Source organism: Cicer arietinum, chromosome 8 (assembly GCF_000331145.2).
Source record: "Cicer arietinum cultivar CDC Frontier isolate Library 1 chromosome 8, Cicar.CDCFrontier_v2.0, whole genome shotgun sequence".
In the NCBI taxonomy this organism is placed as follows: domain Eukaryota; kingdom Viridiplantae; phylum Streptophyta; class Magnoliopsida; order Fabales; family Fabaceae; genus Cicer; species Cicer arietinum.
In genome coordinates, this window is record NC_021167.2 from 28,484,971 (window position 1) to 28,498,084 (window position 13,114).

Genomic DNA, 13,114 nt, shown 5'->3' on the forward strand with positions numbered 1-13,114 from the left:
ACTCTTTCACTCGATATTCCTTGTGTCCCTTTTCCATTTCTTTTATCTTCATATTTCTGTTTCTCACTGACATTTGTCCCAACTTGGTTTAGGTGATCAGTCCTGGAACGATTTGGTGCAAAATCCAGCTAAATGGTGGGATAATAGATTAAACAAGGTAACCCCATTTTTCTGATTTGTCTCGGCGTTTTTGAATACCTATTAGACTCTTTTTATTAAGGTAATTGTTCGTTTTGATCATATCAGAAGAATGAAAGAGGTCCTGATTTCAAGCACAAAGAAACTGGTGAAGGGCTGTGGCTTAAAGACTCACCAAGTTGGGTGTTACCAAAATTGCCACCCTTGCAGCCTAAACAAATTGAAGTAAGTAGTAACTAGAAGAAAACAAACACTGACTTTACTAGCATTGGAAAAAGAAGCAGAAACTGGAGTCAATTACCAAGTTGGATTATATCATTCTGCCTGTTTTTTCTGTTTCTCTTCCATGTAATTAATTTATCCTTTCTCAAAGTTCTGTTGTTTTGATAAATCATAGCAGTGATTTGAGATGCAGTACAGTGATCATGTTTTTGAAACCATTTGTCTTTATATTAATTAATTAATTAGTCTACATTTGTGTTTGTATTCAAATGTAGACCTTAATTTTATCTTCAATTATTATTATGTTGGACACAAGCACCAAACCGGCAATTTTTTAATTGATATTGTAAAGTTTTGGACCTTCATATTCAATTTTACTTTTCAAGATGGGAGTTAGCATGTCCATTTCATTTGTTGACACTTCTTACAGATGAAAAAAAACCTAGTGGGTGGGTATATAGAAGAATGAGAAAACATACTTTCAATAATTGAGAATAAATAAAAGGCTACCAACACACTCTCAATATATTTTTATATACATTATTTATTACTGGATCATGTTTTGTTTTTATAAACACTTAATGTTGAGCAAGTGTGTAAAGTGATTTGGTAAAAAAGAGTGTTCAAAATATAATGAAAAAGAATATATTGATAAGATTCCTTGTGAATAAATAAAGCATTGGAGTTCGATTATTTCGGTCATCGGAGGATAACCAAAAACAATAGGAAGAAAAATCAGGAAATATATGTCTTGTATTAATTAAGACTTGATTAGTAGGCAAGATTACTGTCTGTCTAGGGCTTGTGAAAAACTTTTCCAGCCAGCAAAGCAGCTTCCATAACAACCTTGATAACTTCAATAACATCATCTGTTTGGCATGTGTTTCCCTTGAATGTAGGAGCTCCCGTGTTTTTAAATTTTTCCATACAGTCTATGAATGTTTGGCTGCACTGTTGGCTTAGGTAGTCATCTGCATAAGATACCACAATTAATCAGTACTTAGTATAGTTTCTAAGATCCACCCACATAATTGTATAATCTTGATCAAACTTAGCAATATGCTTTTCTATTGTTGTGAAAATTACCACACCTTATAGTTTTTATTAGTTTTTCAATAAAATATATGAAATAATACTAGTTTGGTAACAGTTGTTATCACTAACAAGTCTCTTAAGCATATTCTTTGAGTAAAGACGGGACGCAACAGGGGTCCTATTCAAGCCAATTAACTTGGTTGAGAGGGCTATGTTGCTAGCTTGACATGTTCAGTGTTACAAATCCAGATATGAAATAATTAGATGAATGGTCATGCTTAGTCTTTGTTTGTATGTGTACATAAATTCCACGACAAGCACAAGGCCTATTAGTTTACTTGTCAGAAGTAATGTTACAAGGTAAAACATCCCTATCAGCTACCTACCGTCTTTTTTCAATTTCAGTGTGTGCTTGATTTTACCAAAATTAGAGTGACACACTAAAATTCTACCAAACTCAGTGTCAATCCAAACATACAGTAAACTAAAAAGAATTATCTGAACGCCACTGAATTGACACCACCAATGCATATTTGCCTTTGCTGTTCCCTCAATACTCTGTTTTAAAAGAATGCCAAACAAACCAAATTGATGATCTAGTTTCTAAATGGACTTGGTTAGTATTTGTTGGAAATTCCGCGTTAAGGGGGCAACTTATTCTATAAGCTAGCTTTTGGAGTTGAGTTTGACTCTAACCTAAATTATAAGATGTTATTAGAAGCTATCTAAGATATGTTGTCTGGTCACTCGTTATCAGGCCACTTGCACATGTTCAATCCTAAATTTTTTACTATCCATATATCTTGTAGGACCACTTAGGCACAAAACAAATTCTAAGAGTAATCAATACAGTATCAGATCCGAATGATAACATAAGGTAGAATCAAATCTGGAAACCAATTCATGTCATAATAACATAAGGTGTTTGTATCAATTAAGAAGATATATATGCATATAGAACTTACTATTTTTGGCTGTGACACATTGATCATGCTTCATACAACAAGCATCAAGGCCATCACAAGGCTTTTCACCAGGGCATCCACTATACAGAAGTCCACAGTACTTTCCATATCTCAACAATGGTGGCACTGTCATTCCAAAACTATACCTACTTAATCCAATAACCTCCATTTTTTAAAAAAGAAACAACAAAATATATTTAAAAAAGAAAGAATTAAGACATGTACCTGAGCAGAAACTTGATTCACACTGTCTACTACACTCTTTACTCTACAGAAAATTAATAAAAACAATTAAGAAAGTGATGATTACACATGTTAAGACTTAATTAATATGTTAATCAATTAATATGCTTACCACAGAAACTGCTACTCCAGTGGTTTGAGCTCCTATGTTGAGGGCATAAACAGGATTGGTTAACAAGTTAAAAGCAAAAGTGAAAAATAAGAGAAGAGAATACTTGAATGACATTGTAATTTTGGTGGAAAGAGAAGAAAAACAAAAAGTGAGATTAATTGAAGTTTGTGAAGATTGGTTTTATAGGATGAAAAAGAAGAGAGAGTAAATGAAAGAGATTTGATTTCAGAACAAAAGTCTCAAAGACAGACAGACTGAGCTAGGATAGGAAGTAAGCTAGCTAAGCTTGGTGGTGGCAGGTGGTTTTGTTTTGTAGTGTCTCGTGACTGTTTTGTTCACATTAGAGTATATATATTATTATTTTATGTTATTCTTTATTCCCTCTTTTTGACTTATTTAGCTGCATTGCACTTTTTAATACATGTTATTATTGTGTAACAATAATGTAGTTTTGAACAAGTTCAATTTTTAAACCAATCCATAGGAAGTTTTTTTATATTGGTTTAATTGCAGTTTTGGTCTCCTATTTTAGCTGAATTACGAAAGTAGTCCTCCTATTTTATTTTTCTCTAGTTTTGGTCTCCCAAATAGAATTTTGATCCAAAAGTTGATAAATTGTCATTTTTTAAAGTCGCACTACATCATTTATAATCATATATTTCAGATACAATTATTGCACCACGAGATCTTGAAGCATGGTGTAATTTAAATAAACGCAAAAAAATGAAATTTCATCAAGTTTTTGACCAAAATTTGGTTTGGGGAGAAATAAAATGGGGGGACTACTTTCCCGATTCAGCTAAAATAGACGGACCAAAACTGCAATTAAGTCTTTCATATTTCGATAATGTATCATTATATTATTATGATAAAATTATCAAAATATCCTTATTAAAATTAGAAAATTACAAACATACCTAAACCTAAATCGATCTCCTTTTCCTCTCTCACCCTCGCTTCGCCGCCTTTGTCATTTGTCAAAAAAGGTTCGGATTTCAATTTCGTATTTTCGTTTATCATTAGAATTGATGTTTGGAGTTTTGTTTTGAAGTTTTGTCTGGAGTTTGGATTTCAATTTCGTTCATCATCAAGATTTCAATTTAGATGTTAGTGTTGATTTTTGTTTAGAGTTTTTTTGTTGCATATAAGATGTTTAATTTTTTGTTGCATATAAGTGTTTGAATTTTAAAGGTTAAAAGAGTCATGGGCCCTTCCAACTTTCTATAATTCTTTCAAATAAACCGTATAAACTCATAAACTAGTGAAAATGGAGTGAAGAATTGTTTGATATGTGTGTCTAGTTGATAAATACAATATATACAGATTCATATATTAAAGACCAATTCTAAGTTTTATGTGTTCAAGTGTTTAACTCAACAAAATGTTTGGGACTCATTATACTAACTGTAATTATTTTATAGAGTGTGAATCTTAGTTTGTTTGGTGTTTGAATTTCAATTTCGGATATCAATTTCGTTCATTATCATAATGACAAAATTTCAATTTAGATGTTAGTGCTGATTTTGTTAATTTCTTGAATTTCATGTGCTATTTTTTGTTTGGAGTTAGTGCTAATTTTCAATTTAGATGTTAGTGTTGATTTCATGTGCTAATTTTTGTTTGAATTTCATGTGTTGATTTTTGTTGCATAAAAGGTGTTTGATTTTTGTTTACATTTAATTTTCACTAATTTTTTTTGTATGTTTTCTAAATTGGTTGATTTATTGAAGAGGATATACAAGGTTTTCTAGCAAACACTAAAGGCTTTTTTGAATTTGCCTAGAACAAACAAACATAAACAATGACCGCCTATTTTAAAATGCAATTCTTTAGATTTAGAATGCAACTCTTAGTTTGAGAATGCAACCATAATAGCAGTTTAACTCTTTTATGTCGATAGCTCCAAACTTTTTCGTTAAGCTCCGCCAATGGATGTCTAGTGTCTGTTTATGGCAAGTGGCTCTTGGCGATCCATGGCAAATCTTTGTTGGGACATAGAGTGGTCGTGGCCACCCAAAATTCCGACTAATTTTAAAAAAAATACTTCTAATTTTATTTTATTTATATTACCATAATTTGTTAAATAAAAATTAATATAAAATAAATCCAGAATTATTTTTGGCACATGAATTTACATATAACTTTAAAGAAACAGAAACTCTTTACTTATAAATTTACATATGAATTTGATTGAATAGACAAAAGTAATTAAAATTGATAAAAAAAAAACAATATATGTATTAAAAAAAAATTTAAAAAAAGAATAACTATTAACTGTACAAGCATTTGAAAAATAAATTATACGACTCTACGTGATAGTTTTAGTTGATGTGATTTGATATATGTAATGAGTTATGAATTCCGACTAGAAATGATAATAGATATATAGTTCTTTAGCTTATCTGTATTTTGTTTCAATAATTCGACGATAGTTTTTAATGTATGGTTTATGTTTGTGGAGAAGACGGATCGAATGGGTTGTAAGAGTGTGCAGCTACGCCTTTGAACTTTTAAAAATTGCACTGATACCTTGCATTCTTACCGCTCTTATTTTATATTTTGCACCCTAAAATGCGAAACTAGTGTAATAATTTTATTCCACATTTCTCTCTAAACCTAATTTCTTTCATCTCCGGCATTCCCACCGCGAGGCCATACATGCTCTACCCCTGTTCACAGCTTTCGCAGTCTTGTTCGCGTCCACAACCTCCACGCCGCCCTCCTCCGTCAAGCTGCGCCATCAGTGGCGTTTTCCTGCCTCCAAGGCTCTAATTGTGTATATTGGTTTAAATCTGAGAGTAGATCTCCTAAAAGGTTTGGATTCTAGTAGTAAGCAGATTGTGTTTTGTTGCAAATTTCATTGAAATCATGAAAATTAATAAATGGAAGCTTCACTCCCCTACTAATGAACAACTATTGAGAAATATTTTGTGTTTGGAGTTGATAAGCTAGTTAATTAGAGTGAAAATTTTCACTTTAATTCATTGTGATATGATATTTTCAAGCTATATCACAGGTATAAGAGTAAAATGTAAATAATTCAAGGAGTAGTTATTTGTTTAATTGGTTGATTTTGTAGTATATGAATTAGAGTGAATAATTGTCTTGAATTGGAAATATGCAATCAATTGATCTGTTGTTTCTTTATTCTTAATTGTTATTATTTGTACATTGGTTTTTGCATATATTATAGATAAATTGTTTAAAACCTTATAATGAGCAACAGGGGTCATGAAAGAAGCTTTTGAATCATGGTCTTGGCTGAGTCAATAATGCTACAGCTTCTGTTGAAATAGGTACAGTGTAGTGCTTAATTTTCCATAGTCACGTGTTGAATTTGCTCTTACCACGCAAAAAAATGCCAAGGCGTAAAGTCAGAAAAACTGTTAAAGCAACCGAATTGGTGCCTCAACCCAAGGAGTCTCAAATTCCGACGCAGCAACCTCACTTCATGGACCATGAAATCGAAGGTTTTACACTTCAGATTCTTTTTCCGTTTTTAATTTCTCTTCATGAAGTTAAATATATGACATAATGTGTGAGTGTGAACTGAATTTGAATTGTTTGTGCAGCAATGGAACGACAAATCAGTGCAATTAAGGCAGTTCGGGAGGTTAAAACTGAACACTTGTTGACGGAGTTGAGATTGTTTCGCTCGTGTTTTAGTGAGGAACAACTTCAGAAACCCGTGATAGAGGTTTTTAAAGAAACTCTTCCAAATCTGTCCATTGTGAATGATAAAAGGGGTAACAAATTTGAAGTAAAATGGAAAGATAAAGAAGAGTCTATGAATGTGAACATGAACTGTGGAGATTTGCATGCTTCATTGCTGCAAAGGTTGTCCATGGCTTACCCTCACTGCTCCTCTTCAATTGCTCCTTTTGCTGGTGCCTTTGAATATTCTTCCAATGCAGCAGGTGAACATTTCATAATTCCGATTAAGTATATTTTTTATGTTGATGTTTTTGAATTAGTTAGTCTCTTATAAAATTGTTTATTTAAGTCTCAATGTTTAAAAAGAAAGTTTTCTTTTGTTATGAATTTGGATTTATTGCAGCCGATTAAAAAAACAGACTATACTAGTGTTGGCAAATAGCCGCTATAGCGGCGTTATAGAGCTATAGCATAGCGGAATTTAAATAAATCGCTATTGATTCACAATCCGCTATTTAGTACAAAGTGTTGTCAAATAGCTGCTGTTGCGGCGCTATAGAACTATGACGTAGCAGAATTTGAACAAACCACTATTTCTGCGATCTGCAATTGACAACACTGGACTATACACATTTTGAGTTTGTGGTAGTTGAGTGTAGCTAACATAAACTCTCCATCCTGTGTTTGGATTATTCTTTGACTGTGTAAGGAGTGTGTGTTTTGAGTTCAATTTATGTGCCCAAAATGTGAACAAGTTGATCTATGTCCAATAACTCTCATTCTCTTACTGCAATTACATTATATTTTTACTCTATAAAACAGAAGACAGAGTTTTTACATTTTATAAAAGTGATTCTGTGCTTTTAGTTCTGAAAAAGATGTGAATGAAATTCTGATCAGCAGTAAACACACTTCTTTATTGAATATAAGCTCTACAGCACTGACACCTCTGATTAAAGACGTGTCCCGGTGTCCAACACCAACACGGCACGACACCTTGATTATATTCAATTAATTAATTTTCTCAAAGTATTACCGATGTCGACGTGTCAATATTGTATCCGATGTCTGTGTCTTAGCTGTGTTTCATGGAATATAAAAGCACAGGGCTGATTTCAAGAAATAGGAGTAACAATATATTTAAGTTTCTATATGAATGTATTTTGTATAGTTGACAATAGTTAGTTCCATCTTGACAGGGATAGGAAGCTTTGTTGGTGCTGATAATCTGCATTCGAAGGATTTTGTATGTTCTCTTTCTTCACATTTGGATTGGATGCTAATTTAAATTTCGTATAGTATTGACAATAGTTACTTCTCTTTCTTCACTTTGGAAAATCACAAATCCTTCGATAAGATTAATATGATTACAATATTTATGCAAATAGAAGCATATAAGATAAGATTAATATGCATGATTATAATGTAAAATCACAAATCCTAACTTAAATATCTCAATCTTTCATTACTTGCATAATCATTGTAGAGTACATTAGTTTTGTGACAAAAATAGGCTGTGAAACATGAGGGTGCTGACTCTCTTACTCATCCATTATTTATAATTTGTAAATGATCTAAATTATCCTTGATTTTAAAAGGAAATTTTTTAATTCTTTTAGTGATTAAATGTCTATTGTATAGGTGTTTGAGGAGCCATCTGAAACTCAGACTTTAGCAATGCAAGAAGGTCTTCAGACTCCCGGTGTAAGTATCTCCTTTCTGGTTTATGGTATTTGTATTATGGTATTTGTTGTTGAGGGCCCCAGATGGCCTTGTAATGGATAGTTAACAGCTGGATATGGTGATGGCTCTATAATTTGTGTTTTGCAGGTAAATAGTCAGAGGTTGTCTGTTGGGATGACGCCCAAAACACTTCGGCTTCCCAAGCCTGGCGAGATACTTCTTTCTGTCCATGGATCACCCCTAGGTGTTTTCAAGGACAATAACATGGAAGCTATATATGGTATGATTAAGAAAATTGCTTTGGATATAAATTGAAACTATTTTATTCTTTATCATGTTCATGAACAAGGGATGGTTCTTGTTCAACATTTGCTTACTTCCCTGAACTCCAAAGTGGCTACCTTAATGTTTTGCTTTTGATACGCTTCCCTATTCTTCCACACTAGTTGGAAACACTGCAAATTTATATATTTCTAAATACGGTATCTATTCTGACATGCAGAGTCAGAGGAGGGTTGAATTCTAGTTAAATCTCTTGCTGTTCAAGATCAAGCTTTTCAAAATGCATGACCAATACAATTTCAATAGTCACTCAAGGCGATATTTGTGTCATGATTAGTAGTCTCTTTGCTCAGTATTCATTTTTCATCCAGGGTTCCAGTTTTCTTGTGTTTTCCTCTTTCACAGCCAACTAGATCAAATTGATTTGGCCTCCCAGCTCTCAAATTTTGGAACGAGATGCAACTGGAAAGAAACCAACAGTTATCTGACTACTTGTATATTACATGGCTAGTATGGCTGACACTTATTACTTATACCCCAATGTTATATGTTTTGTTTTGTGTTGTATTTCCTTGGTTACACTTTGTTTGGATGCGTAAAAGAAACAGAGAAGAGAGGGATAAAAGAGAAATAGAATGAAATTCTGTATTATTTGGATGTAGAGTGTTCCGTACACAATTGATTTTCCTTGGTTATCTTAATTAAGACAGATATATATATATTGTACAATTAATTTGATGTTGATAGATTAGAGGAGTTTCCATGGCTTGCCTCCATCCATATTGAATTTCTTGAGTCTTCCAAAGAACATAACAATTATGAGAATGATCTTACCTTCATCACTCCATTTTCCAACAAATCCAATCCACTTGTTTTCACAATTTGCATCTCGATGTAATTGTCGTTCACAACTATATCCTGTACTAAATCCTACGTTCCCATACGCACTGTTTATGCCATATCCACACACACATATAATATGGGTTAGTCTAGTTACACAAGTACTCACACAATAAATAACAAAATATCGATCATTAACTGTTATTGAATTTAATTCTTTGTAAAATATAGTCAAAATCAAATAAAAAAATATTTAAAATTAAATTAGAACTATTGATTTTGTCATTTAACAATACAAATGTAACCATCATCGTAAAATAATTACACAATCTACGGCTCGTGTTGAATGTCAACATAAAAATATTTACATTGACGGTGCATGTTTATTAAACTAAAAAGTTATTAGTATCTTTTTTAAAAAAAAAATAGTTTAATTTGAATGCACTTTTGTTGGAAAAAAATTTAAACTTCACATTTTTATGTGAATTTACAGTAGTATTTATCATCTTTGCTACAAGAAAAAAAAAATAAACTGTTAAAAACTAAACAAGACTAAGTAGAGAAATACATAAATTTGTTTAATAGAAAAAAAAAATACACATTTATTAATAAATTTAATTAAATATAAGTAATTTTTCAGATCATATGCATCTCCAGAAATTTCCTTTGTGAAAATATGTACCATGAGAATAAAAGTCTTAATAAAAAATAAACCTTATATTAATTAAAGGTACTTTAGAATAGGTAACACAAAATAGAGTCAAAATAATTTTATTTACTTATATTTGACACTAAAACATATATACGAAATTTTGAATTGTTTTTTTATATTTGAGACACGTTGAAAAGGATATGTTAAAAAATGTGTTATTAATATAATTTAAAACAATATTGTACTACTATGTAGTTATAAATTATTATTATTGTCTATATACAACTACCATTTATCTTATTTAAAATAATTTTCGGACACAAATTTCTACATCACACGGTATTAACATAGTGTTTTGATCTTTTTTTTTTTTTTCTAATATTTTTTCTCTTCTTGGATTATGATGATGAAAAGGCGAGTTGAAAATGTATTTTATACGGCTAGTTCAAAATGATGATAAAAAATATACCAATTCAATGGGCCTTTTGGGCCATTATAATTGTGAAATATATGGCAATTTGAAGAAAATTATAGCATGTACCCCACCCTTATACTCCTACCTCATATTTTATATAAACTATTTTTCTTTTTTTTAAAAAAATTACCTCCATTAAATTTAACTTGATTTTAAAAAACTTAAAAATGAGTTTTTCAGAATTACACCTATTTTAAAAATTATGATTTTATGTACTGAAAATATATTTTTTGTGTATTAGAAAACTTTTTTAAAATTTTTTAATACATATGTATTTTCAAAATTTTAAAGTTTATGTACTGAAAAATTTTAAAAAAGTTTTTTAATATACAAATATATTTTGTGTTTACAAAATTTAAAGTTTATGGCAAACTTTTTTTAAAGCTTTTTAAAAGTTTAATATTTTAAAAAAATATGTATTCTAAAAATGTTTTTTAAAAGTTTTTTGGAAATTTAGTGAGGTAAATAAGTATTTTAAAAAAAATTAATAAAATATAGGGTAGGAGTATAACCATATAATTTCCTATGATAAATCATGTTAGTGATGTGACCTAGTTAGATGCATCGGCTACTGCCACGAGGCATAGTTGTCGAATTTACAATGTTTTGATTTGAGGTGCCACAAGTAACATGATAATCTCCATAATTAATATACTACATTATAACTCTCCTCTTTTTATTAAATTGGATTGACTCTATTATCTAGCTCACATTTTTTATAAAATATTTTCATCAATAATTCGTTCATATAATTATTGAAAGAATTGACATTTTAATTATTATAAAAATGGTAGCAATGGAATGTAAACACGTGATATGAAGAATACAAATGAAAATTATTTAAATTTTATAAAACTATTGTATAGTACAATGTCTGTGATGATTATTAGATTAAAATTAATTTAATGATTATTACAACTGCTGTACCATATTTATTATATATGGATACATGTATTTAAATTAATAATTTAAAAAAAAAATATTATTTAGGTATCAATACCTAAATAAATTTAAAAGTTAGAATTAAGTTTAGAACATCAAGTGAATGAGATTATCTAACCTGACAACTTCAAAAACAATATTGAAGACGTTGAAATTGAGAGGATCATCCTTCAAATGTTTTCTCTCAGTTATGCATACTAGTATGATGAATATGAGTAAATAGGAGAGTTGAGAGAATATCAAATTATCCATAACTTTTCCTCTTTTCTTTTTCATCCTTTCTGATTTTTCACCCTCATCTTTTAATGGAAGGAATGAGGTGTAAGGAGGAAGATACCTATACATGTGTCCAAATTAATTAATTCTAGTACTTATCAAATATAAATTAATTGTTCACCACTTTTCTTTTTTGGTTTCATTCTTGTAACTTGTAAGTTAGTTGGAGTAGTCTTAATTAGTATCCTTTGACCATAAACAAATTTAATTATTTAATTAGTTACGGAATAATATTAGGCCATAAAATAATAGCTAATGTAGTACAAGACAAATCAAGTTTTTTTTTATTAGAGAAATCCTAGGTAGGTGAAGTCAAATTAAAAGCAAAATAATTGTAATTGAAAAATGGAAATAATTCGGAGAGTGACAACATATATATCATGGGTCTAATTAAATGATCAAACCTAGGAGCTTTTTCTTATGAAATAAATGAAATCGACATTTTATATATATATAACCCATTGCCAGCAAGCTCCAATAATGCACTTTTATAAACGTTGGGACATGCAGGGATGTTTCACATAAGTTCGTTAAAGTTATATAAGTAGCTTTGGGGTATAAATATATATATTATCAACAAAATTTAGTGTATGGTTTGAATTTGACTATAACCGTATCCATCTATAAGTACCTATCTAATTATTGTCAATTATACCGGTATAACACTTTTTCTTTTCTTTGATAATATATAGCATTTTTCTCCGTCACGTTAATAAAATATTCAATATCAGAGTTTGACTAAATCAATATTAGATATTATTTATTAATTTTAGTTCTTAACAATTACATAAATAATTTTATAATTAAAAATCATAACAAATAGAAAGAAATCTAAAGTACAAAACTTAAAAGAAAAATTATTATTAAATATATAACCTAATTACAGTAGTTTATTAAAGTCATGTCATTCAACTATTACTCAATTGATTTGATAGTACTAAAACATATTAATTTGCAAATATACTTTAGAAGTTTCTTTAAAATTATTTAATATGATGTAGTAAATTGAATAATTATTTGTAAATGACTACTTTAAGCGCTACTTAATATTGTTACAATACTCAATAATTTTTTAGTGAATACTTCCTTATATTGCAAAATCTCATCTTTTGTTTTAAAGTTTACATCATGTATATTTTGATAAGTTTTAACATAATAGGGTATTGAAATAAGTGAATAACAGTTAAACTTTTATGAAATAAAAGGTTGGACATCACATTTTTTCAGAAATACTACTAGTAATCAAAAGGTATTATATGTCTCTAATTAAATAGCAATAATAATTAGTGGAGAGAAAGTGAGAGAAACTTACATCATGAAGACAAATAATACCAAGATGGCTTGTGATACAGTTGATAGGTCCACAATAGTTTCACCAGTGTGTCTTGAATTAACACTTTGAAATAATACACCAATCATTTTTTGATACCAATTCAACCCCTTCAAACCTTCTAAATTCCAATCCAATAGACAAAAAAGTGTAACTTGAACCATAATAAATCCAAAAACACTAAGCACAATAAAAACAGAGTGTTTCCCTTGTAACAAGTGTTTGTAACCAACTTCCTCTGCATTCTTCAAAAGATAACCACACT

General features: G+C 30.1%; 4 protein-coding genes across 7 annotated transcripts in view; 2 read left to right on the forward strand and 2 right to left on the reverse strand.

The window, feature by feature from the left end:
* Positions 1 to 654, forward strand: part of LOC101508307 (protein OSB2, chloroplastic-like) — a 3,652-nt gene extending 2,998 nt beyond the window's left edge. For both annotated transcript variants that reach the window (XM_004513048.4, XM_012719341.3), the window contains exons 7-8: positions 93 to 157; positions 247 to 654. In XM_004513048.4, coding sequence (XP_004513105.1) covers positions 93 to 157; positions 247 to 378 — 197 coding nt within the window. In that variant the 3' untranslated portion in view covers positions 379 to 654. The remainder of the gene's footprint in view (positions 1 to 92; positions 158 to 246) is intronic.
* A 335-nt stretch (positions 655 to 989) lies between these two features.
* Positions 990 to 3,014, reverse strand: LOC101508624 (phospholipase A2-alpha-like). The gene is made up of 4 exons (XM_004513049.4): positions 2,716 to 3,014; positions 2,586 to 2,628; positions 2,361 to 2,486; positions 990 to 1,331 (listed from the first exon to the last, which is right to left on the reverse strand). The coding sequence occupies exons 1-4, from the start codon at positions 2,827 to 2,829 to the stop codon at positions 1,156 to 1,158; spliced, it is 459 nt and encodes a 152-aa protein (XP_004513106.1). The 5' UTR covers positions 2,830 to 3,014; the 3' UTR covers positions 990 to 1,155.
* A 2,035-nt stretch (positions 3,015 to 5,049) lies between these two features.
* LOC101508941 (uncharacterized) lies at positions 5,050 to 9,097 on the forward strand. Of its 3 annotated transcripts, none has more exons than XM_073364367.1 (7): positions 5,050 to 5,529; positions 5,942 to 6,185; positions 6,288 to 6,632; positions 7,569 to 7,615; positions 8,011 to 8,073; positions 8,200 to 8,332; positions 8,555 to 9,097. In XM_073364367.1, exons 2-7 carry the CDS (start codon positions 6,074 to 6,076, stop codon positions 8,569 to 8,571), a joined length of 717 nt encoding a protein of 238 aa, XP_073220468.1. In that variant the 5' UTR covers positions 5,050 to 5,529; positions 5,942 to 6,073; the 3' UTR covers positions 8,572 to 9,097. The 3 variants fall into 3 exon arrangements, with proteins under 3 accessions (XP_073220468.1, XP_073220469.1, XP_004513108.1); XM_073364368.1 differs by having other exon boundaries at positions 5,997 to 6,185; XM_004513051.4 differs by having other exon boundaries at positions 5,051 to 5,529; positions 6,012 to 6,185.
* Positions 8,708 to 13,114, reverse strand: part of LOC101490243 (cation transporter HKT1;3-like) — a 5,398-nt gene continuing 991 nt past the window's right edge. The window contains 3 exon segments of the mRNA XM_004513078.4: positions 8,708 to 9,281; positions 11,362 to 11,580; positions 12,832 to 13,114. The exon segment at positions 12,832 to 13,114 is cut by the window's right edge and continues 10 nt beyond it. Coding sequence (XP_004513135.4) covers positions 9,083 to 9,281; positions 11,362 to 11,580; positions 12,832 to 13,114 — 701 coding nt within the window. The 3' untranslated portion in view covers positions 8,708 to 9,082.